The sequence below is a fragment of the Hippoglossus hippoglossus genome, chromosome 7 (genome assembly GCF_009819705.1).
Source record: "Hippoglossus hippoglossus isolate fHipHip1 chromosome 7, fHipHip1.pri, whole genome shotgun sequence".
In the NCBI taxonomy this organism is placed as follows: Eukaryota; Metazoa; Chordata; class Actinopteri; order Pleuronectiformes; family Pleuronectidae; genus Hippoglossus; species Hippoglossus hippoglossus.
Genome location: NC_047157.1, coordinates 22,078,966 through 22,104,313, shown reverse-complemented (window position 1 = coordinate 22,104,313; position 25,348 = coordinate 22,078,966). Strand labels below are relative to the sequence as shown.

At 42.0% G+C, this 25,348-nt stretch overlaps 2 protein-coding genes and 1 long non-coding RNA gene across 6 annotated transcripts; 1 reads left to right on the top strand and 2 right to left on the bottom strand.

The window, feature by feature from the left end:
* The first annotated feature begins 428 nt into the window (after nt 1–428).
* Nucleotides 429–16,639, top strand: LOC117764426. The gene is made up of 3 exons (XR_004614389.1): nt 429–1,077; nt 7,934–7,939; nt 16,628–16,639. It is a non-coding gene; the product is annotated as an uncharacterized LOC117764426 (long non-coding RNA).
* On the bottom strand, nt 3,813–17,009 carry LOC117764422 (protein phosphatase 1 regulatory subunit 12B-like). 4 transcript variants are annotated; one of them, XM_034590185.1, is made up of 8 exons: nt 16,369–17,009; nt 11,457–11,473; nt 11,224–11,350; nt 10,217–10,321; nt 10,022–10,072; nt 9,818–9,868; nt 6,290–6,550; nt 4,899–5,034 (listed from the first exon to the last, which is right to left on the bottom strand). In XM_034590185.1, exons 1-7 carry the CDS (start codon nt 16,468–16,470, stop codon nt 6,416–6,418), a joined length of 588 nt encoding a protein of 195 aa, XP_034446076.1. In that variant the 5' UTR covers nt 16,471–17,009; the 3' UTR covers nt 4,899–5,034; nt 6,290–6,415. The 4 variants fall into 4 exon arrangements, with proteins under 4 accessions (XP_034446077.1, XP_034446076.1, XP_034446079.1 ...); XM_034590188.1 differs by lacking the exon at nt 6,290–6,550 and adding an exon at nt 8,987–9,058 and having other exon boundaries at nt 4,903–5,034; nt 16,369–17,007; XM_034590186.1 differs by lacking the exon at nt 6,290–6,550 and having other exon boundaries at nt 3,813–5,034; nt 16,369–17,004.
* A 3,707-nt stretch (nt 17,010–20,716) lies between these two features.
* LOC117765013 (protein phosphatase 1 regulatory subunit 12A-like) lies at nt 20,717–24,026 on the bottom strand. The gene is made up of 6 exons (XM_034591215.1): nt 23,982–24,026; nt 22,257–22,353; nt 21,971–22,168; nt 21,762–21,876; nt 20,970–21,100; nt 20,717–20,767 (listed from the first exon to the last, which is right to left on the bottom strand). The coding sequence occupies exons 1-6, from the start codon at nt 23,999–24,001 to the stop codon at nt 20,717–20,719; spliced, it is 612 nt and encodes a 203-aa protein (XP_034447106.1). The 5' UTR covers nt 24,002–24,026.
* Between the last annotated feature and the right edge of the window lie 1,322 nt (nt 24,027–25,348).

Sequence of the window (25,348 nt, the reverse complement as noted above, 5' to 3'; positions counted from 1 at the left end):
CAACTACATGGCATAGTATGAAAATAATATAAAAATGTATATGACAATATATGAAGTTTTGTGGGTTACAAGAAATAGTTTTTAAATTTGTAGAGAAATGTCCTCTCTGGCAAAGAGTTAGATTAGAAGATCGATACGAGTCCCACGTGCTTAATATGAAGATGGAGCCAGGAGATGTTAGCTTAGCTTAGCAAGAATACTGGAACCGAAGGGAAACAGTTAGCCAGATAAAATACAGCTGTCAGCATCTGTAAAGGAAGACTCCAGGAAGTTATCGCATTGGGACAGGAAGTAGCTGGACTTTTAGATTCTAGGGTGTATTTTTTAAATTATTTCTTTATTTTAAAATATAAGATATAACCTTTATTTTTTGTTTGTTTGTTTGTTTGTTTGTTTGTTTGTTTGTTTAAAAAACGAGACATAGCATTTAAATCAGCTTTTTTCCCGTTCTACGTGCAAAGCTCAGCTAACCGTGTCCTGGCTCCACACAAATCAATCAATAATCAATCTTCTCATCTAACTCGTCCCAAATCTCCATTTCTTCCAGTTTACCTCTTGAGTTTTTTTCCTCTGAAGTAAACTGCCTCCTCTCTCGCCCCCCCCGGGAACAATCGTCAGCTCTGCCGTGCGACGCTGACGACACTTGATATCTAATGCAATATTATAATGTCCCATCAATACTGACTGTGACCAAATGATGCACTGATGAGTGTAATTCCAGATTTTCAGAAATACTGCCACTGCCTGGTGACAGTCGCCTGCGTCGGTTCGACGTGAACGCGTCGCGCGACGAGGCGAATGTGATCACGGGTAAATTTACAGCACACTTCTTTGTTTCCTTTCACTGCTCGGGGTCACCGCAGTCACATGACCATGAAGTTCTATGGGGGACTGGGAGCTGTGTGTGTGTGTGAGTGTGTGAGTGTGTGTGTGCGTGCGTGTGCTTTAATAGATATAGGCCCTTTAGCAGACACGGTGCAAAAACACAACACTGGAATATTATGATTACAATATACAGTACAGGTCTGCATGCATTGGTCACATTGCTCATCGTTCAACGTGCATCTCTCTCTCTGTGTGTGTAACCATCTGAAATCCGGGGGGGTTTAGCGTGTTCTGTCGATTTATCGGCGTAGACGTACGAACAGACGTTCTGCACAAATGCATCTGAAACTGTGGCGTTCCAGCTGTGCCAGGGCAGGTTTTTAGAGCACCGGTCACACAGCAGCCATTTGTTGTTTTCCTCTCCTGTTTTTTGTTTTAAACAAACGCTGGGATTCAAAAAAAAAAAAGGGAACTCATCCTCCACCCTGTCAAACTGTGTCGAGACGCCTGTCAGCAGGTAAAGACACGGCTCTGAAACACGCCGTCTTGTCTCCTCTATTACTCGCTGTATTTCTTCTTTGTATTCTTGTGCACATGTGTAATCACTCCTTGTGTCTTTTCTTGTTCTTTTTCTTACTTCGAATCTTGTGATGTGTACGTCTAATGTAGAATGCAGGACTGTGTTTGAATCGATGCCGGAGATGTGTCACCACGACGTTTCCAGGTTTTTTTTCCGTTTGTGTCCTTGTCCTGTTTATGTGTTTTTCCAGCGATGTCCCATCAGTATTGCGATGCTGAACAGGAAGCGGACTCATCGGGCTCCCCGGTGAATCGGCTTTCGCTGAGCGTAAAAAGAATGCCGGCCTTCATGTTTACAACATGGACATACTGTATACTGCCAAACATGCAGGACCGAACCAAACTCCCCTTCTTGAGCGCTTAGTCCTCCACCTCGTCCCTGATGCAACTGTATTCTCAAGACTCTTTTGGTTTGACTTCCTTTTTTTCCCACCTCTTTCTCTTCTTCGTCATCTTTTAGAGCATCGGAGGGCAGCCGGGTTGTGTCCTCTAGCTGTGTTTCTTCGTGTCTAGTGTCGTGGTGCGCGTGTTCATGTCAGTACTTGTGCCTACTGTGGATCGCATGCTTTAGCCCTTGACTGGACACAAACGTTGCTCACAAACTCCTCTTGACCCTTGTGTGGACAAACGTTGGGGATCCTTATAAAGTCATCAAGGGAACCAAATAACTTATTACAAATTTATCATATGTGTTACCAGTTCTGTAAAAAAACAAATAGGAAATAAAGGCCTTTTAATTACCATGACTGCCTTGTGTTTAGTATGCAGTGTGTTGGGCTTGATGTGACACAGACACTTCTCCATCCCTTTAACGGTTTATTAAACAAAGTGAGTTAACCAACGTGTGCATATTAAACTATCATCAACACATTTCGAAACTTTTCAGAGTTCGACACAGCACATGTAGGAACAGGTGACACGTACTGTGTCTTATTTTGAAATTTGAGTTTACTGGATGTGACCAAAGAAATTAGTGGTGTTACACAAACCATCACCACTGTTAAAGGAAAACATCAAACATCTGGAGACTGTGGTTCAACCATCAGGTGAAGAGAAGACAGAAATCATTCATGTCAGTGATTAAAATGAAGTCTGGCAGTTTTATATATTAAATGATGATGTGACATAGATAAATAAAACACTTGTGAAATACGGAAGATTTGATTTGCTCCAGGAGGAACAACAACAAGACAGTTGATTCTTTTTCAGATTTCAGATTTTTTAAATCGATCAATAACTATGTTAACTTCGACAGCAATATTCTGACTATTGGCCTCTTGATAAAACATTTTAATTATGATGTTTACATATGTTACTAATAGAATATTTCATTCATATTGTCATTTACATGGTACAGAGCATAGACTGATTATTACTGATTATTAATCATATCTTCATTATGTCCTAGAACACAGAAACATTCAAACCCAGGGCGTGAGATTGAAATACTTCACATGTCTTCATTAGATTTTTGCTAATTTCGAGTTTATCCTTATTCAGGTTGAAGAAAAGCTGTTGACATGGCAGTGTCTTATTCAGACTTGTATTAATTTGGGTGTATATATATATATTGTTTTTATATAGATATTATATTGCTGTGCATGTAAACAAAGTCATTGAAGGAGCCCAGATATTGAATAATACCATTAAATCAAGCTTCTAACAAGAGCAGAACAAAAGCTGTTGGTGATTAAAGCAGTGTTGTTCTGATATATTATATAAGATGTAGTTTGGTGTATCTTAGAAACTGGCAACTAAAACAGTCAATAATCAATTTAACTTGAGTTTTCTCTCTCACAACATAGTTATGCTAAAAGTCAAGTGATGGTTTTTAGAATATATTTCCCAAAGCTTTGGATTGTGCTCAATATTGAATATTAGACAGTTTTATGGAATCTAAAATGTCGGCAGTGTTTTATCTCCCGGTGGATGATGTTGATCTTAGTGTTTTCATCACCGGCTCAACCAGATCGGGTTTATTCCTTTGACAGAAACAACATGTGAAGATCAAAACTAAGAGACACATAAATAAATAAATATATCTCTGTTACAAAACATAATATAGTACTCAATTTCTTCTGTGTAGCCATTCTGAGGATTTAATGATCATTATTATTTAACTGGATCAAAATAAAAAATAAAAAGATCCACTATGAAGAACATGTAAAACCCCCAAAAATAAAAAACGCCTTCTGAAACCACAAATAGCTGCGGCACAGAGGTTGGAAAATAATCGATTATACTAGAAACATATATAATATTCTGAAAGTGATACTTTGCTGCCAGTGATGCCTCTGTCATTTACAAAGTGCATTCAGGCACGTTTTCTTAAAAAACAAGCCGTATTAAAGTAACAGATTAGATTGAAAAGGTCACAAAATGATCTAAAGAACTGGCTGCTGTTGCTGATGATGTATTTACAGGTTTCTAAAGGAAAGTTTTACAGTTTAAATGCCTCAGTGAGAAGGGAAATAGAGGATTCCAAAGATTTCAGTTTGTATTTCTTGACACGGTTTCCGACAGATTAAAGATTTTATCCTTCAAAGTTTCGAGTTTTGAGAGACAATCTAAGTTTTATCGCAAAAATTGCATCTTGCAGCACGGACACTTAAATGATCTGCTGGAACAGAAGCTCCTTGGTCAGTTTCTTGCTCGCAGGGCTTCGTTTTACCCGTTTGGTCAAATATTCCTTCGGGTTTAAACCAGATGCGACTTGATAGGTCAGAGTTTTGCTGCCACACGAAATAACCATAACAGCAGAATCTCATCGTGTCTCAACCCAACATGAAGAAGAACTGAATCAAACCTTTTCTCTGCATGTTTCCTAATTTGAAGATTATTTACAACGATACAGGCTTCATGTTATAACATTAAAATGTTTTAATGATATAACACTTCATATCACTGTGTTTCAATGTGAGAATTTGATGCAGTAAATATATTATATGATTATGACGATAAATATTTCTATCGCGTGACACATTTCCTGTCGTAATTACGTGAAAACATTTTGTTCTAATGATAAACTTTTCTCGTTATAATTTGATCGGCTGATTACTGGAGTAATAAAAAAAAATAAAAATCAATGATATAATTGGTTTCTCTCTCCGTTCATAAATAAGACAACATTAAAAAAACTTCTGCAGTGCAGGATGTGACAACAAACGTGACTTTATATTAGATGCAGTTCCTTCATGCAAACCCCTGGACTTGTTTCAACTAGGTCTGGAACAACCTAGTTCGACTGGTCCCTATTTGATTAATGTGAAATATTAATATATGACAAAACGACACTAACTAATCAAGTAGAAACAATTATTGTAACTCCACCGTACATTGTGAAACATGTCTGAAAACTTCTCAACACCTTTTAGAACTTCACCAGTCGCCAGTGGGAATTTATTTCTGCAGCCCAGATGGCCAATCACCATTATAACCATAACTCAGAGAGGAGTCACGACTGGTGATATCTGGGGGAAATGAAACTGCTGTTTCAGGGTTGGAGTGTCCACACACAGAGAACATGGGGCCTCACATATCTTTTCATTTCGACAGTTTGCTGATGACTCGGATGAGCGCCCCGTTCTCATCCTTTAGCCTCTGGTTGTCTGACTTGAGCTCTGTTAAGATCTGGGAGAGCAGAGGGAGAGAAGTGATATCAGGAAACCATTAAAACATCACAGATACATGGCACACTCTAGGTTGAAGTTGTTTGTGGATAGAAAGTTTTTCAATTTAAAGCCTCAGGTACAATGAGGCTGTTCACCAAATAACTTGGATCACTACTAAAAACAAGTTGGTCTCAAAGTTTTTTCTCAGTGGAGTTGGAGGCCAGGCAATGAGGACATGCTCTGCAGCAGTTGATCATGCAAGTGAGACGTGACTTTGACGGATGAGAAGTGAAAGAGAATCAAGTCAAAAAGAGGGAAGCTGAGAAAGGGTCAAACTTCTCAAAATCTAGGTCTCGTCTCTCATGAGGAGCAAACGACTAAAAATAACTATCTTATTTGTCAAAGTTTTAACCCGCTGCTCTGATGTGACACGTAGAAGAAGAAACGAAGGAAACGAGCGAAGGCACCGACACCGACACGTTCAGAACCTGTGGGAAATCACGTCTTATTTTCTTTGTCACCTTTTACTATGTGAGGAAAAATGATCCAAACGTTCAGCTCAGAAAACGTCCTGATGCTGTTTTCTAAATCCAGTTAAAAGAATTATTTGACATTTTCCACTTTCTTTCTTTCCAGCACTATACAGTACCTCTAAAGATAGATAGATAGATGGATAGATGGATGGATAGATAGATAGATAGATAGATAGATAGATAGATAGATAGATAGATAGATAGATAGATAGATAGAAATGTTACTTTTAAATTACCATACTTTATTTGTTGTTTCCCTGACAGTAAAAAACAAACAAAAATTTCAAATCCACAGAGAAACAGCACGAGTCCCCTTCCTGTGTCTGTGTTCTACACGACTTCATTGTGAGTCTAATGATCTCACACATTTCATTTCCTATGGAAGAGTGACCACAGAGGCTGTTTTCTTGGCAAACAACTTTGCATTGATTACACAGCACATTACACAGGACCTGCCTGTGTTTATTTAACTGTTTCCACATCAGTAATCACCATAACATGCATTTATTCTTCATGCAGCCGAGCTACTGTTGATGTGTACTTTAACAAAATAATGCAACTGATCATGTCATGTGAAGCCCCGTGCAAAATTAATGTGGGTAAAAATACACTTCAAAGGGGGCTTATGAGAGATGTTGTAGAGAGGGGGGGGATCAGAAGGAGAATAGTGTTTTTTAAAAAGAGTGCAGGGGAAGAGGCATGCAGTGTTGGAGGTGTGTGAGCATCAGGAGGGTGCAGGACCTGCCTGAGAGGAACACAGCAGAGGACGAGGGGGCTGTAGGCACCAGAAGGACAGAGGAGTGCAGAAGTTAGGTGGCTGAGGAAGGGAGAGGAGGGGAGGAAAGGAGGACAGGTGGTGTCGGGGGATCAGAGGTCCTCCGTCTCCGGCATGGAGGCCGTCTCAGAGAGGCGGGCGAGGACACGCAGCATGGCTCTGTTCTCCGCCAGGAGACACTCGTTCACCCTCCGCAAGGTGTGGACCTGAGCCAGAGCAGGGAAAGCCTGCACAGAGGAGGAGAGAGATACAGAGAGGGGGAGGACAGAGAGAGCGTGCAGGGAGGCAGGCCGTGTGCAAAGAGAGAGAGCTCACATAGAAACTGTTTACAGGGAAGAAGGGGGGAGAAGAAATCTGGATCTGAGACACGTATCAGAGCACTTACAGAAACAAATATTTACCCAACAAGGAAGATTTGAGGAGGAAGAGAGGAAGCTGCCACAAGCAAGCAAAGTGTAAAGCCAGGTCTCCTTTGGTTTGACCCAGGGACTGAATATAATAAGATGGACGACATGAATGCAAGTCCAAAAGTGAAGCCAAAACATCTCAGTCGCCACCTGGTGGATGGCAGCAGTATGCGTCTCAACCCTGCCTCCTGCATGTTAACGGGTGGGACATGGACCAAACTAAAAAGTGAAAGTTCATGTTAAATACATATTTCTCTAACGTGGTTTCTGTCATTTTAGGTCGTTCTTATATCAAATCAAAGATCACAAATTATGTGAATCTCCCTCTGGTGGCTGACTCCAATATAGGTCATAAACCCAGCCTCCTCTCTTTGGGACGTGGACCAACCATAACATTTCTCAGAGATAGTTTCTGTTATTGTAGGTACTTATCACACTGTAATCGCTCATTTTATTCATTTTATTTAGTTATTTAATGCAATAAAAAATAGGGTGGCTACATTTTTGGACAGTGGGAGGAATTGGAGACGTGCCGTCCATCTGTGTAAACAGTCTATGGTTTGAGCTCATCATCCGTTTGTGGAGAGCGGCGAGGAGCTGAAGTGTTGTTATACACATTCGGAGAGGAGAGGGAATTAAAATTCATAGAAATCCTCATAAACTAAAACTGTACGATTTCAGACTTTACGCAGGAGCCGAGTCGCTTCTAAGTCAAAGGGATGGAAATTATTCCTCCCTCTCCTCCCTCCCTCTGTACCCACACTCCTCTTGTCCTCACTTTGAGGTAAACCCCAATGTGGCTCAACAGGAAAGTTTGTGGTTTGACACCATTCCTGGGTGGAAACCACAGAACACACACACACACACACACACACACACACACACACACACACACACACACACACACACACACACACACACACACACACACACACACACACACACACACACACACACACACAGAGGACACAAGACATAAATATGACAGAGGATGACATCAAGGCAGACATCCAGCTCCATTCTCACAACACCAGAACACATTTCTAAAGGAAGAAACCAGCCTGTGTTCGAGACCCAGATGTTCATGCATAAAATGTCCTCTAGAATGAAACAGTTTCTGTAGAGGTGCCCTCAGCAAGAGGAGAGGAAAGGACAGAGTGAGGTGAGACCACTTTCGTTTCATTACGCTCTCCTGAATTGGAGCTCTCTGTTCTACACAGTCGCTATCGATTTCGTTTCAGAAGTTGTTTGTGCGAATTTAGCTTTTTCCCTAATATATATATATAATATAAAACCCTGCAAAGACCAAGTGGACACACATTTAAAAGGAAAAACAAGGACACACGGTGCCGTGGATGTGAAACACCCGGAACTTGACCCAGTCGAATGCAGAGCCACAGCACCAGCAGTTTCACACCTGAGGAGTTCAGAACCCAAGCTGCTCCCCCTGTGGGCAGGAAAAGTAACAGCAGTAAACCAGCTTCATGTGTCTCAAAGGTAGCATTGCTGTGTTCACACCAAATATTACCACGTTATGTTTCTCGCAGGAGTTTGGCTGCAGGATCATTCGGGTTTACTCGTGTGTGAGTAACGCAAGAGTACGTTACTACAATTGCTACTATATACCTGGAGAAACCACCTCTAGAAATGTGTTTTCTCCAGGAGCTGCGTCCGGATGACTGACGTTTCCAGCTCTGCCTGAGGATGACCAGTCAAGTTTGGTTGGCATTCGCGAGTGAGTGAAGCATCTTTAATCACATCTGTCAATCACATCGTATCATTCACACAGTTCCCGTCGCTAAGTGCAATTCACATCTATTTCCCTCTTTGAATTGACTTGTAAGTGATCTCATAGTGCGAGAAATACACTTCGCAATTTGATGTGAACACAACAGCAACACTTGTAACGCTCACTTCAGTGTAAGTGTTAAATTGACAGCATCTGTGATTTGGTTTTGCTTATTGAAGACAACATGTCCATGGGTGTTGCTGCTATTTTTCCTTTCCACCAGGTGGCGTGGGTTTTACACGTGTACGACTAATCTAACATCAACCGAACAGCTCCCCCCTGTGGAGGATCTGTATCGTGCTAAACAGGAACAAGTGACTTTGTGGGTGTGTGACATTCCAGCTCCCTGAGGTGTGAAGTGTACAGCTCTGGAATATTTGAGCCTAAAATGTCCACACGTGTAAACAGAATCAAGTGAAGTGACAGGCAGGTGTCAATCACACCTTAGCGTCATAGCGACCACTCACCATCCCCCCTCCCCTGAGAACAGCCCGCCCTCAGGGCTGGTACCCACAGCGGAACCGCAGTGGGGCGTCCTGCTGAGGGAACCACGACAACATGGGTGTCAGACATCTGTTGCTGGCGAAACCACACTGCTGCACGTGTGTACTCTTCAGCGCCGGCAAAATTATATTTCCACGCAGACATTATTTCCTTCCTCTTGAGGAACATAACAATCTTGCAATGATTTGTCATAAAAATTTAACTTTAACCTTGTTGTGTAATTTTCCTCTCTACTGCCTCTGCTCAGAATAAAGTGCAGCGCGCTCAGGCCTGAAATCCCTCTGCTGCGATGTCCTGTGTTGCTTTGTGAAGCAGAGTACACACAGTGCGGTGCAGGAATGTCTCACAAAAGCAGGTCTTTTGCTCTTGGACGGGGTTTTGGTATTCAGCTGGAACTAGGTCACAATGTTCACCCCAACAGTGGGATAAGTGGAGCAGGGGAGCAGCGGCACAGGCTCCTCCTTAGCCTGGCAGGAAGTGGCCCAGCAGAGCACTGTGGGTAATGAGCCTAAAGCATTAACCTTCCTTCTCCTTGACTCCAAACCCACCTGTCTAAGCACAACCCCGGAGAGTATTTATATATATATATATACATATATGTGTGTGTGTGTGTTTTGCTTTGTAAAAACCCTTCATGTGCTACATTTAGCGTGAGTGAGAGGGACTTGGCTGGAGGTTCGTGCTCTCAAAGACTGTTAGTGTTATTGTTGTTGGGCAAAAAAAAACAACACAGGCATGTAGATGCCATCATAACCCCGGGTGATTATACACATTTTATTTTTGCAGGGACTGACCTTTATCTCCCCCTCCATGTCTGACACTCTTTTCTCAAGTGCTTGTTTTTCCTGTAAACGAAGATGAAACAACTGAGGTAAATAACCCTCTGTAAAAGGCCATTACTCTATAATTAAAGACAAAACTAAATTATAAAGAACAAGACCAAGAGAAAAGCTGAATCCCTCTTTGATAAATGCCAAAAGGTTGCAGAGGCAACTCACCCTTTTCTCCGATTCAAGTGCTGAAGACTTCTCTGATATCCTCTCGTGCCTCTGCAAGTCAGAAAGGTGCTGTTATTGTACATATTTTGGAGTCATGAAGTATTCAGTCGTGACCTTCCTGCTGCACACCCGTGGGAAAAGACCCACGATGGTGCAGCGGTGACAGGAGACGACTGAACTTGACAGTGTGTGTACCTGAGTGACTTTCTCCAGCTGAGAGCGAATCTTGACCAGTTCTTGTTTGCTGTCGTTCAACCTGGACTTGAGCCGGTCGTTCTCGTGCAAAGCTTCTGCATACATCTGAGTACAGAAGAAAACCAAGATGGAGGAAAAGCGTTAAAAAAGAGTTTCTTATTAAGTCGGCGAAAAAGATTATGCAATATTTAATGATCTAGAATGGCCCAACGGTCCCTTTAAATCTATCCGAGCATTATAACCATGGACTGTATAAATTTACTTCATATTTGTACTTAAGTGCATTTTTCAAGTATCTGTACTGTACTTGAGAGTAGATTTATTTTCAGGTACTTTTCACTTTTATTCCACCATATATATCAGCAAATTTAGTATTTGTACTTTCTATTCCACTACATTTTTTTCAAAATACATATTATCACTACGCAGTCACATGGTTTTTATATTTTTAAAAGTAACCAACAATGTGAGGGGAGTTGGTCCAATGATCCAATCAGAGCAGGCAGGGAAAATTAGATCCCGCCTCCTCCTGCAGCAGCAGCAGCAGCCTCACTAATGAAGGAGACTGAGCCATAATGATGGAGTAGACAACTGCATTAGGGAATAGATACACTCGGCAAATACTTATTTACATTTACTCAAATAGAAAAGTTAATGTGATGCTTTTAGTTTGACTTTTATTTGATTACATTTTTGTGTATTTATTTATACACCACTGGGCACTAGGAAATCAGGGAAATGCCCAATTTCGCGACATTAAATAAAGCGAATAACAAATTCCTGGATCCGCCCCTTTCTTCATCTTCCCACCAAGTTTCAAGGAAATCTGCTCAGTAGTTCTTGTGTATTTCGGCCGAAAAACAAACACACAAACCAACAAAGAAACAGAAAAGGGTGAAAATATCTTTTCAATCAAAGTTCAATTATCTCTCCATCTGTTTGCCCTTGTAGGAGCATTATAAACACAGACCCTGCTAAAAATACTCTTTGAATCAAACAGTCACCACCTTCTTGTAGTCTTTGGCGGTGGAGTCCGGCTCTTTACTCAGAGAGGCCAGTCTCGTCTCTCTGCGCGTGTAAGAGCTGGTGCGGCCCAGTGGTCTGTCCGTCGCACCCTCTCCACTGGAGTCGTATCTGGAGGCAACACACATCATACTCTGTACACCGTGCTACTGAATCCAGGACATTCATTTATTTATTTCAGGGAGTTGAGGATAAAAAAGCAGCACCTGATTCTTACCTCGACAGTCTTTCATGCTGGAAGACAAGAGAAGAAAAAAACCACGTTAGCTTGATCACAGCATGAGAACCGCTGTGGATAGACCCAGATTTATTTGTTTGATAACAGCAAACAGAGGCTTGGCAGTCAGTGAAATATTTTTCTATCTTGAGACAACAAAGAGGAAAAACAAAACTTCCAAGTGAATTATTGCAGCGTGTTCAGAGGCCCCGAAGGCCCCGCAGGAGAGAGAGAGAGAGAGAGAGAGAGAGAGAGAGAGAGCGAGCGCAGAAGTGAGACACAACTCACCCCGTCAGCGCGGCGACAGGGTTCACGCGGGTCAAACTTCCCCGGTGAGCCCAGTTAATCTTTTAGAATAGGAGGCTGCAGCGCAAATGCCTGCAGCATCAAGATGACATCATGACATCAGGAGCTAAGTATCTCTGGTGTGACGGGTCGGCCGCTGACCTCAGACTGCAAACTGAGAGCAGGCAGGTTTGAGCTGCCGCTGCTCCGGTCCACAGGAGCCTGTGGCGATCACACAGCCGACTGAATGTGTTGCTATTTTAATTCAGTTCACTTTTATTTGTAAAGCGGCAAATCCCAACATAGCTTATCTCAAGGCACATATAGATATAGTAAGATACCTCAGAGACCTTAAAAAGTTATAGAGCAACAACAGTTACCACAATAACAACTGTGCGGTTTGGATGTTGTGCTACATTCTCAGCAGTTGTTTGTATATTTCTTGTCTCTAACTGCTGTGTTTTCAGCGAAGACTGTTTATAAAGATGGACGACACGTCTCCACTCCCTCTTGAAGCTAAAATATCCTGGATACGGGGGCGGCCATCTTGCACTTTTGACGTAATTTGAAGGCAGATTCTGCCGCAGTGGTGACAAGGGGGCGGAGCTGCTGTAGCGAGGTGCTGTTGACACATGCTCTCGACCAATTGTGAGTCAGTCTGAGCTCCAATGTATATATTTATGTATAAGTTCTAACTATGTTTTTTTTGGGGGGTGTATCTTTGAGAATGCTTTTGGTTTGGTCCACATCCCAGGAAGAGGAGGCTAGGTTTATGACCTGTACTGCAGCCAGCCACCAGGGGGCGATCCAGATGATTTGGCTTCACTTTTAAAGAGTTGTCATGTTGTCCATCTTTACAGATTTTGGTTTTCAGAGTAAGACGGGCCTAATGAGCACAAACCTGGTGTAGGTGTAGTCTATATGTCTGCCTCCTTGTGCTCGTGTACAACGTGAACACACAGGATCTCCAGTATAACATGTAAACATGAGAACATCCAGAAGATGACACACGTGTCCCATGAGAGGAGCATGACTGGAAAAGAAAGAGAGAATATCTGAGGCCAAACTGATCCATGATCTGCTGTTGTCTCCTTCACGTTACCCCCAAACATTCAGAGCTTTGGAGCTGCTCTCTTGCCAGGGGAAGAAACCTCTCTGTTTGGAAACACGCTGCAGTGAACGTCTTGTGCCGCAGCCGGAGCCGTCGGAGACAAGAAGCAGATGTAGAACACGTTAGAAGCATGTGCGTTACTCCAGGACAATTTATGTGTAAAAGGAACAGTTATTCCCGTGCTCGCGTTGGGTGAGTTAGGGGATGTTTCACACAGCGTCGACGGAGCTATTCCTCAGCAAGTGTTTACATAACTGAGCCAGCGCTGCCTGTCCTTATGTGGTCATGTGCTTAAGCAGAGCTATCCAGGAAAAAACAGACCTCCGTGACCTCAGACGAAGAAGGGCCAAGGATGGAGCCAAGAGGAGCTCTCACTCACTCTGATCTCACAGCGCCTCGATCAGATTCGCTGGAAATTCGCTAATCAGCCGGGATGATTGGACCTCTGGCTTTATGAATAAATCATCACGCTCGCACGGATATGAACCACCCGTTTCAAGATTACTAGTTCCTATGCAGAAATCTATTTCACACTGAAGGATTAGGGGAATTGGTGAAATGAGTTTCTTAACTCACTTAATTCCAGATGAGGCCCGTGGGATTCATCCGAGCCTTTTACAGTCATGCGTGCGCGCCGCTACCATGTATTCCTGCATCGTGAAATGTTTTCGGTTTGCGTTGAACCAGAGCCAGATGCTGAATCATACTTTAAATTCTATTTCTGATGGCGGCCGCACCAATCGGATTCCCTTGTTAGGGAAAAACAGAGGGAGTCAGAAGTGGCACATGTATGCAGGAGGAGAGGAAGAGGAGGGGGGGGGGGACAACAGGGTGTCACTCTGTATCAGACGGACGGGTGCATGCCATGACTACGGGCGCTCTGTGAACACAACTGCCTCCAGTTTTATGGTTTGCCAGGACCAACAATGCACACCAGCAGGGGAGGGCGCAGAGGGTCAGGGGTACACACACACACACACACAGACACACACACAGACACACACACAGGCTGCCTGTGTGAGCTCACTGCTCGGAGGTATAAATGAAATTGTTCACAGCAGTTTTCAAAAGCCAATTACCCCTCATCTCACTTCTGTCTCTTTGTGTCCCTGCTCTTCTGTCACAGCATCTCCACCTCAGAGCTGACAGGTCGACCGCAGCAGGAAACTCTGAGTGTCTCTCTCTCTCTCTCTCTCTCTCTCTCTCTCTCTCTCTCTCCATAAAAGACTTTTCTTCCACCTTTCCTCACTTCAGTCTCTTTGAGTCACATCTGAGACCTTCATGGCCGCTGAGAAAACACCCTCCCTCTTTTGCTTTGTAAAAATACTCCATTACAAGTAAACCTCCTACATCTAATCCTACAAGTACATGGTCTAGAAACTGGTCTGTATATATACAATACTTTTCTACTTGCACTTCACCCATTTACACACACACGTTCATACAGTGCATCTATGTGCAGCACTTTCTCCATCACTCATACACTGACAGGTCTGGTTCAGTGTCCTGCCAAAGGACACTTCAGCAGGCGGAATGAAGGAGTCAGGGATCAAACTACCGACTTCCTGGTTAGTGGATGCTCTACCTCCTGAGCCACAGCTGGGTAATGAGATAAATGTGGACGATCAGGGCTAAATTAATACTGTACAAATGAAAGGAAAACTTCAATTCTAGCATATAAATGTATATTCTGTCGCAAACGAATCTCTAAATCCTGCTTTTTATTATTAAATATTGCAAAACTGCATTTATTTTGGCTTCAATCGTTTTTTTAAATAAAAATATGAGATGTTTGATGGAGCTGCAAACAACCTACAGACTATCTGAACTCACAGAAAAGCATTTTTGCAATGTTGCGAACCAAAAATGTTGAGATGCACGTTTTGTTTTTTATTTATATATGTTGTATGTGTGGTATTATATCAAGTAGCTAAAGCTGTCAAATACAGCTGAATATTTCCCTCTGAACTTTATAGAGTAGGTATAGAATTATAAAAGAGCATAGAAATACTCGAGTAAAGTACAAATACCTAAAATTGTAATGTGTTGATGTTTCTACCTCTTCCTGCTGCTCACAGCCGTAACACACATTGTGTTTAACTAAAGACGATCAGGTTCTCATCAAAACATTGTGACATGTGCTAAAAATACTGCATCAATCCGACTCCCCTCCCTCCGCACGGCTTTGTTTCTCCCATGAACACTTTGCCAATTCAAACTGGGCTGACATCACTGCAAATTAACGCCAGAGTTTCACCAGAGACACAGACACAAGGACACTGACACGTCTTGAAAAGAGCAGAAGACTGGTGGCATTCAGCGGCTGCACTGTAACGCCAGTGTCTGCAGGGTTGCATGACATTTACTGTACATGTCCCAGCACAGACTGAGTCACTGTCACTGCTCCATATTTTGTTGCATCTGTCTGTCGCTTTAAAAGCGTCTGTGACAGAGTCCAGCTCAGTCTGATGCACCGACATAAACATTACAGTCAAACAACGCCCTGGAGAATAAGCCACTTAGAGTCAGAGAGAAACATAACAGGAAATTACAGTTTCTATCCAAACGTCTTTTACAGAAAGTTTGGACGGATTCTTCAGAGCAAATACTCGCTTCTTTTTCATGGATCATAATATAAACAGAATTGATGAGTGATTTAAAAGTATTTGTTCATTTTTAATCAAGTTATTTTAAGTTGTTTAGTGACGATTACTCAATCAAATGAGTGTAATCATAGAAAATAGGAAAAACAGGAAATACCTGGATCAGATAGTAATCTTGTTATGAGATGGGGAAATTGTGCTTGTTTAACTTTAAATACACACATAACAGCACTTGTCCAAACACATGAATAATTTACCGAACTAACAATTACTTTCTGCGATCAGTTAATCTGCAAGTTATTTTATCTTTATCTAAAAAAAAACATCAGATGATTGGTATGTTTACTGATACTGAGAAAGATCATGAACAGTTGCAGCTTCTCACATTCAAGAGGCTGAAATCACAGACTTTTTCAAATTTGAGTCATATTAATATTATATTAATAGACAAAGCAGTTAATCCACTAACTGTATTAGCTGTACTTTACACAGAGCTTGTATCGCTGATGTTTAAAGTTGTATTTCTTTTGTATTTTCTATTTATTCTCTTGCTTTATTTTCATATCATTTTATTGTTCGTATTTTAATCCTGTACAGTACTTAGGTCAACTGTGGTTGTTTTAAAATGTGTAAATAAACTTTGACTCGACTTCACTTGGCTTCTGCTGTCATGTCTTAGAAGATTTAGTCTAAATCCGGAAAAGAAGTCACCAAGATCTACAGAAAATCAAATACTTTCTTCAAGTTTCTTTAAGTTTGGATGACCATACGGCAAAGTTACTTGACTATAGATTCTAATATCATTAATTTTAATCAGCTTTAACTACAGATGAATGAATTAAACACATCTAACCTGGTAAATTGGTGACACCAGTTCAAAATCAACAAAGGGTGAAAAACTTTCAGTTCTTACTCTGTAGTTTTTGTCTGTAGGGGACGGAGAGGACGGTGGAGACTCTGTCAGGGACTTTCTGGTGCGGGTCAGGTCCTTGGTGCGTGGGTAGTAGGATGACATCTCCCCTCCTTGACCCTGAACTGGCAGGTTCTACTGCAGCGTTCACCGAGGAGGCCACCTCCAGATAACAGCTGCACGGACGCACAGATCCCCTCAAGCAACAACAGTGACACAGATGCCCATGACTGCGCTCCTGGGGAATCCTCAGTAACAACAGGTGTGTGTGTGTGTGTGTGTCTGTGTGTGTTTGTGTATAAGCTGGAGAGAGCTGCAGCTATGTTCGGAGGGATTTCAGATGTGCGATGATCCCTTCTTCAAACCTCAGACAGAGATGATGTGATTTTTAAAAAATGCAACAAAAACAAGATAATACCTGTTGAACACAAAAACAGAGAAATAACTCTTAAGCTACAAAAGCAAACAAATGATCCTCCCTCTGTCTCCGCTCCGTCAACACTGAGCTCTTTGATAAAAGGTGGAAAAAGTCCAAAAGAAAGCAGTCAACACAGAAAAGTTTCTTCTCTGTGCTGCCTCTTCCCATGTTCCCCAAAGTTATACACACACTCTCTCTCTCGCTCTCTCCCTCTCTCCATCTCCCTCCCTCTCTTGCTTGCTCTCTCTCTCTCTCTCCTTCTCCGTTCTGTGCTTGGTCTCTCTCTCTCCCACAGTCCCCCCGCCAAACTCCCCCCTTGCTGCTCCCTGCTCTCCTCGGCTTTGGCAGCTTTCTGTGGCGGCCTGCCAGAGGCTCTGCGATGGCCAGACTCGGCACTGAAGGCTAAAATTGTCCAGTGATGTGGACGGGGATAAGGGTTGGGGGGGGTTTGGGGCTGGGGACAGCAGCAGTTCGTGTCCTGGAAGGTCAACAGACAGTACTTCCTGAGAAGCCATCAACAACCGCGAGGTGTTGAGTCGTTCTGTATGCACCCTATAGTGCGATGGAGAGTGAGATAGTGTGTGTGTGTGTGAGTGTTACATGGTGTTAACAGAGAGCACTTGTGCCACATTTCCTCTTATCGTTCATCCATCCGTCCATTAGCTATTCCGCTTATCATCTACGGCCCCAGAGTGGCGCTGGAGCCGATCCCAGCTGACATGGGGGGGGGGGGGGTTGTCTAGCTTCCTCCTACAATCCAAAGACATGCACCTCAAGTTGATTGAAGAATCTGAACTAGAATGGCACTCATACCTCGGCCAAGGCCCAACAGTCCCCTGATGGAACCACGTTTAAATCCACTAGATCCAGATTTTTATTTGGATCTGCACCAAATCACTCCCACATTAGATAAGATATCAGTCGATGGATGGATGGAGATATGGATGAATAGATAGATAGATAGATAGATAGATAGATAGATAGATAGATAGATAGATAGATAGATAGATGAATGGATGGATGGATGGACTCATCCACTGTGACCTCTGCCCTCTGCAGATGCCGTTACTGTTTAACATCTTCTTCAGTTGCTGGCAATGAGCGAGAGTCATATTTGCTTCAGCCACTCGAGGGCTTTGGAACTGGGACGTGAATATTTCCTGGTGTTTGCTGAAATGTTTGAATGTGTCAGCAGAGCCAGACGAGCTGTTTCCTCCCGCTTCCAGTCTTCATGCTGAGTACAGTCAACCAGCTGCTGACGGTAACTTCATGTTAACCACACAGAGCGATATCAATCTTCTCATTTAACTCCCTGCAGGGAAGCTTAACAAGCATATTTCCCAAATACCAAGCGATTGCTTCAAAGATCCCTGCACCTCCCCTCACTTTCTTCCAGTAGAGTCCGCACCAGCCGGCTCTGTGCTACCTTCCTTTTATAGTGAGGTTTGCAGCGCCTGTTCCTCCACTACCTCACCCCTGCCCGGGGCAAACAGATAGAGAGAATGAAATACAAACAAAGAAACGCAGGAGGAGGAGTAAAGAAAAGAGAAAGAGAAAGGAAAAGAAAGTGAAGACTTGATTATTTGATATAGAGGCTGCTGTGGTGTTCAGTTTTATGTCCTGCTCGTGAACAACCACCCACACATCAACTTCACAACTACACACCTCCGCCAAGGCCCAACAGTCCTCTTGTGAAACCACAAACTCACTAGGTCAGGATTTGTATTTGGATCAACACCATTTACACACACTCATACAAATCACTCCCCTAAAGATGCCAGATTTTTATTTTTTATTTTATTAATTATTCTCTGAGAAAACTCTTTCAATGTTAAAGAAAGTGAAGAAATCTGGATCCAGATCCACATCGTGTTCTTTCTTGACCCAGACCACATCCTGCCATCAAGTCTCATGAAGGTCCATCTGGTATTGGTTTTTCCGTGATCCATGCTAACCAACAAACAAACAAACATACGATAAAAACCATTTCAAACCATTTCAAATATTTTTTCCTCAAGTTGCAATCCATTCTGAAAAGGCTGATATTAGTGGCTTAAGTTCTGGTTGTGACACATGAATGAAACTGCTCATAGTTTTTATCACGTATGTTTGTAGAGGAAATGACTCGGTGGTAGTGAACTACACTGGCACTGGTGTCAGAGACTTTTACTGAGTGCTGATCCGAGCTGGAGTCCCCCCCCCCCCCCCCCCCCCCCCCCCCCCCCCCCCCCCCCCCCCCCCCCCCCACCCCCAGTCTGATCCTGGGCCTTAGTTTCAGGACTTTCAATGTAGGATATTACTCTCCTGCGTTTTCAGGAAACAAGGTGTACATGAGGAGGAGCAGGCTGCACTACGAACAGGATCTAATAACATAATCTCATCCATTAGAAACTGGTACTTAAGTAGAAAATGGGGCTTGCAAAGAAATCTAAGTTCCCCTTGCTCCTTCCTTGTATCAGAGCCTCTCAGCTGACTCGCTCTGCACCTGTCTCTCTCTCTCTCTCTCTCTCTCTCTCTCTCTCTCTCTCTCTCTCTCTCTCTCTCTCTCTCTCTCTGTTGCTGAAAAGAAACGTGGAAGGTCTGCTCAGATCATCATGGAGTCACGCAGAGGTCGGCTCTGGAGACGGGCGGCCTGTCTTCAGGCTTGTGATGAAGCCTCGCTGCTCGGTATGATTATCACAGACAGATATAGTCCACTCGGTAACGCAAGGAGACTCTCATGTTACCAACAGATTCCACCAGGGAGAGGGGTGGGGTGGGGGGGGGGGGGGGGGGACAGCTGGACCGCTGAGCTGGAACCAGTTCACCCAGGGAAACCATTTTCATGTATGAGCTTGTAAAAGTCCCCCCGACTGCCATGATCATCATCTCTGTGGTGTTGGCTTTTTGAAAAATAGATTTTTAAGAAACACACAAGGAGATTAAAGTGAAATATCCTGGAGGATTGTGGGAGGATTTGGTGATGGGGCGACTCTCACATGCCGCACACACACACACACACACACAGGTGCAGGGAACACACTCTCAGTTCAGAGGGCGAGAGGGAAACGAAAGTCAATCCCTCTGAGTCCAAGACCTCACACAGAGCGTCTCAGTTTTGCCCAATATGGGATGGAATGCCGAGACACCTCAGCCATGTGATGTGAAGAAGCAAAGCGACTTAGGGGGAGCGGGTGAGGGAGAGGGTGTGTGTGTGTGTGTGTGTGTGTGTGTGTGTGTGTGTGTGTGTGTGTGTGTGTGTGTGTGTGTGTGTGTGTGTGTGTGTGTGGAGGGGGGGGGGGGGGGGGGGGGGGGGAGGGGGGTCTCTCTCTGGTAGACATTAACCAGCACTTCTGGTTAAAACAATCTCTGACAACGTGCTTCACATCTGCGATTGCACGACACTTTAAAACGTTGCATCAGAGATTAATGCAGAGTTTTTCTTTGAAGCCTCCTCAGCTTTCATGGTGAGAATCAGGGGGTGAAACATGAAACAATGCTGCTAATGAATATTGATTTGCTCAGAACAATGCGATCGTTGTGTGTGAGATTATCAGTCGTGAAGGATTAAAGGCTTCAAATGCAATTTTTCACACTTTGACTTTGTTTCACTTAAAAACATATTGTGTAGTAAACAGTATTCTTTATCAGGTGAAGTGTAAATACTCACTTCTCCTTGGTCAAACTAAGGGCATGGAAAATCCATTGTAAAATCCTTTGGCTCCATCTAGTGGTGCTAAGGGAAAATTCATCTTTCCATCCATCCATCCATTATCTACACTGCTTGTCTTTTTTTAAGTTTGCAGGGAGTGCTGGTGTCAATCCCAGCTGACATGTATGAAAATGAAGAAAACACATGCAAATAGATTTGCAAATAGATTTGCACTCTGTTTGTCTATTTGCATGTGTTTTCTTAATATGCAGTGTGTTGAACTCTCTCAGCCACCGCAGACATTATCTGAGAGGCAGAACACATCCTGAACTGGTTGACAGTCCATCCCCAAGCTGATGTACACAGACAAACAAGCATTAATGTGCACATTCACGCTAACAGACAAACTAGAGTCTCCAATTAAACAAACGTGCAAACTCCAGACAGGCCCTGGCCGGCCTGCCAATTCAAAGCGTGACACCCTAGGCGAAAATAATGGTGGTATTATATACTAATATTGATTATTTTTTTAGCTAAAAGTGATTTCCCACGTACCTCTGCAGGGTTGAAGTCTGAAGCTTCACCATCACGGCAGCGTCGTCTCTGTTGCTGCCTCGTGGCAAAGCTCATCTGTGCTGAATCCTCAACAGGGTTCTGATTCTCATCTCTCCAGCATCTCTCAGCACCTGCACACACAGGATATACTAAGTGTTTCTACTGTACACACAACAGACCTGAGGATAATATTAATACTACCCTGATATCCTAAGAGTTTTCCTGATTTTGTGATAATTGCTTATAAACCTGACTTTAAACTGAAGAAAGTCTTGGACACATTATGTCTGTTTCTCAAAAGCTGCCGAACATGTTTAAATATAAATTATTTTCATATATTTTGTCTCTTTGTCTCTTAATTAATCTTATTGAGGTTTATAACTGTTTAGAGTATAGATCTAACTGATCCAAACTATACAATAATATCACTTATTATTCATATTTACGTGATTTTACTGTTTGGTTTTCACTGATCATGTTTCATAGTTTTTCTAATTTTGTCTAACTTTCTGCTTTTATTTCTTCCTTGTAAAGCACTTTGTAAGATTGTTAAGCATTGTAAATTGCAATATACATAAATTGTATTATTATTAGTATCAGTATTATGACTAAATAGCTTGTATGATATATACAACTTTGTATTGTTGTATAAAATGTGCTGTTTGTGGCACATGGAAACTACTTCAATACTTCTCTATACGTTGGGTTTCACTAAATAATAATAAAAGTAAATTTATGATGGAAAAAAATACATTGAGAGAGTAAAGCTGGTTAAAACGTGTTACTTCTGACCTCTGAAGGAAGTGTTGCAGGCGTTCAGGCCACAGGATCCAGCATCAGATAAATAGAAATCGTTTGCTGTTGGATTCTCAGTGAGGGTTTCTAACCTGGGTTCAATGTTTCCCTGCTGTAGATGCATAGGAGAAATAAACACATCCTTTCAGTTACTTCTGTTGCAGGAACTGTGAATTAATTTCTGTAAATATTGATCTCTTGCTCACCTCGTCCAGTTTTCTCCATCTTGCACTGATCTCTGTTGTAGCCGTGGACTCCGTCGGGCCGAGCTTGACTCTCCTCTCATCTGTAAAACCTTTCCTCAGGCAGGACCGGTCATTCAGAGCGTCCTCTGTCTGCCTGCTGTCCTGAGGAGACAGGCTGTTGGTCTGCTGAGCCTCTTTCAGGTCTGTCAGAGTCACACCCTGAAGGACATTCATAGAACTTCATACCTGTCAACTGTAGCACAGGATACAACCAGACTTGAACCTCTCTGAGCCATTTGTTGTTTACCTGTGTTGACCTGCGGGTCTGTCTGGCATGACGAGACTTTGCTTTCCTCTGAGACTCCGCTTCTTCATCCCTGACCGGGGTCAGATACGACCTGGGTCTGGAAGAAAACAGGGACAAGTCAAGACTCATGCTCAGAGACCTGGGTAGTTAAAGAGAGCAAGCAGGTTCAGGATCAGACAGACCAACACAGAGTATTCAGTTAATCATAACAGTGATCTCTATAATACTGTGTCTTCTGTGGTGTAAACCAATATAATCTAATACACATATACATTTTTATCATTTTAAACTGTTTGTTTGTTTGTTTGTTTGTTTGTTCAAACAGCCAAGAGAAGCATTAAGAACTTTAACCCTTCAGTCACAATGTCTATTCATTCATTTTGGAATTCAACAATAAATACAATACTACTGTGATTATATATTTATTCATGAGAAAGTCCATTCAGGCATTTTATAACAGCACTTCAATCATCTAATCTTGTTTGTGGTAATTTTCTTATGTAAGTTAATGCCCCACTCAAAGCACAATATACAATGAATAATGCAGGTTGCATCTTTAATACAAATTTACAAATGTGTGATTATTCAATTTACGAAAAATAAATAACAGAGAATGATCTTGTTAAAGAGTCACTGAGATGATGTGTGGTAGGAAGGATGGATAGATAGATAGATAGATAGATAGATAGATAGATGGATAGATGGATAGATGGATAGATAGATAGATAGATCGATAGATAGATGGATAGATGGATGATAGATAGATAGATAGATAGATCGATGGATAGATGGATGATAGATAGATAGATAGATAGATAGATAGATAGATAGATGGATAGATAGATAGATAGATAGATAGATAGATAGATCTTGTAAATTAATGAATAAAGACAAAGACTTTGGCTGTTGTTGGATAATTGTATAAAAATGTCTAAAAGCCACATTTCCTTTAGCCTCTTGAATAATTTCTCCCTGCAGCAGCAACAAGAAAGGCGTCAAATTAAGGAAGCACGATTCACTGAAAATGCATTTTCGTTGTGACTCTAAGACCTGAGTGCAATTCCTGCCAGTGGCTCCACATACAAAAACAGCTGAGCAAGCAGCAGAGGGAAGGCTCATGTTTTACCCAGAGCTACCCACCCCTCCTCATGCTTTTACTGGTATCGATCCCTCAGTTGTGAAGTCACCCTGACTGAGAGTCAATGGGCTGGTGAGCTGCACACTCTGCTCTCCTGTGAAAAGCTAACAGCATCATATGGCCTTCATGGCTGTGGGTGGTTCTAAAGAGTGACACCGGATAAGATTCAGTAAAGCAGTGAAACACTAAACAAGTTGGACCAAGCTGCAGATATTTACAGATGATTTATCCACCCACACTTTAATTATCACAAAACCTGCGAGCCATGCACAGCAAAATACTCCTCTTAGGCCACATGACAAAAAATGCTGATAACTAACGAGCTAAAATAGTTGCTAAGAATAATACCCCACAGCCAATAATTACAAATACACACAGAGAAGCTAATCAAGTAGACAGAGAGGATCTTATCTTCATCAGTTACATCAGTTCAACGAGGCCTGCAGCCCCTGAACTGAGCACAGTCGCTCCCCAGCAGGACAAACACGAGAACTTTGAGCTCTGTCAGGACAGCAGCAAGTCAGACCGAGCATGCAGAGAATAAATCAGAGGAAAGAAGAGAGTGACTCAGTTTCTCTGAATCTTACCTGGCAACAAACGCTTGCATGGTCCCGGAGGAAGGTCAGTGACTGAGGCTGCGAGACACTGCAGCAGTGATGAGTGGGAGAGGCCGAGGGGGAGAGAGAGGAAGGGAGAGGGAGAGAGAGAGGGAGACTTCCTGTCTGTCTTGATGATGCTCACACACACACACACACACACACACACAATCAGTTTAGACTCATTGTTTACCAGAGTCTACACACACGTCAGTTCTATTTTAGCTGCAAACACATTTTTCAATAATAGCAGTCAAATGTTTATTTTACAACATAATTTGCATGGATACTCACAGAATGAGTCAGTTAATGTAAGTGAACATTATTTGACTAACACAAAATGAAATGCTTAATTTTCTTTGAAATACAAGAGCTTTGGATGTTGCTAACTGCTGCTGTTACAAGTATAACTATGATTGATGCTGCTCAGAAAACATTGTGACTACAGATACAGTTTGTACTGCAAATACTTGAATACTTTTTCACAAGTACATCAGATTACACTTGAAAAAAGACTTGTCAATGCTCAGAGGTGGACACAATATGTTTTTGAGTCATAACTAAAATATAGGTAAATTATTAAAGGTAAAATGAGGTATTATGCATTATAATGGTCAGATTTACATCATAAAGTAGAAAATTACTGCATTTTACTAGTGTAGCTGGTTGAAGTAGGCTTACACTTAATTCTGTTGGCTCATCTATAAGAATAGATCATATTTTTGTTTTTTGTTGTCCATCTAAAATCTTACTATGCAAAGAAACTATAGTATTAATCATATAATGCAGTGGAATCAGAACTACAGTATTTCATTTCATGATGCACGTTGTAATTATAATTATAACACAAATGCAATACTTTAAACTGCACAAGTAACTACTCACTTCACCTGACTGTTTAATGTTTCTTCATCATAACCAGAAGGATTTATATGATAAATCTTAACAGCACAGAATCAACGATACAAAAAGTGAAAGAACCAGCGTTTATTTTAAAAACATGACAAGTATCATACTGACAATAACCAATGCCTCAGCAAAACCGTACATTCGCAAAATGTGAATATTAGTTTTAGTTAAAAAAAAAAAAATCCTACAGTGATGTTCAAAAGTTTTCCAGTGGTACAGAGAACAGTTTAATCCCTTATCAGAAACATATTCCACGTTTATGTGAAAGCACAAACATTTGTCGTGTGTTCAAAGAGGTCACTTGGTAAATGTGTAACACTTTATGTGAGGTTAATATTTGATATGTCTATTTGCTCGAGTCACAGCTTGTATTCCTGCAGTTAGTTTTTTTTTCATATTTGATGATTCACATTATTCCAGTTGTCTTCCAAACATCTCACAGAAACAGT

Coding starts and splice junctions, on each gene's coding strand:
- LOC117764422 (XM_034590185.1), bottom strand. CDS start 16,470: ATGTCATCCTACTACCCACGCACCAAGGACCTGACCCGCACCAGAAAG. Junction 10,322..11,223: donor CCGCCAAAGACTACAAGAAG/GTGGTGACTGTT, acceptor TTCTGTACTCAG/ATGTATGCAGAAGCTTTGCA. Junction 9,869..10,021: donor CACTTGAATCGGAGAAAAGG/GTGAGTTGCCTC, acceptor CTTCGTTTACAG/GAAAAACAAGCACTTGAGAA.
- LOC117765013 (XM_034591215.1), bottom strand. CDS start 24,001: ATGCAAGCGTTTGTTGCCAG. Junction 22,354..23,981: donor ATGCAAGCGTTTGTTGCCAG/GTAAGATTCAGA, acceptor GTTTTCTTCCAG/ACCCAGGTCGTATCTGACCC. Junction 20,768..20,969: donor CAGACTTCAACCCTGCAGAG/GTACGTGGGAAA, acceptor TGTGTACATCAG/CTTGGGGATGGACTGTCAAC.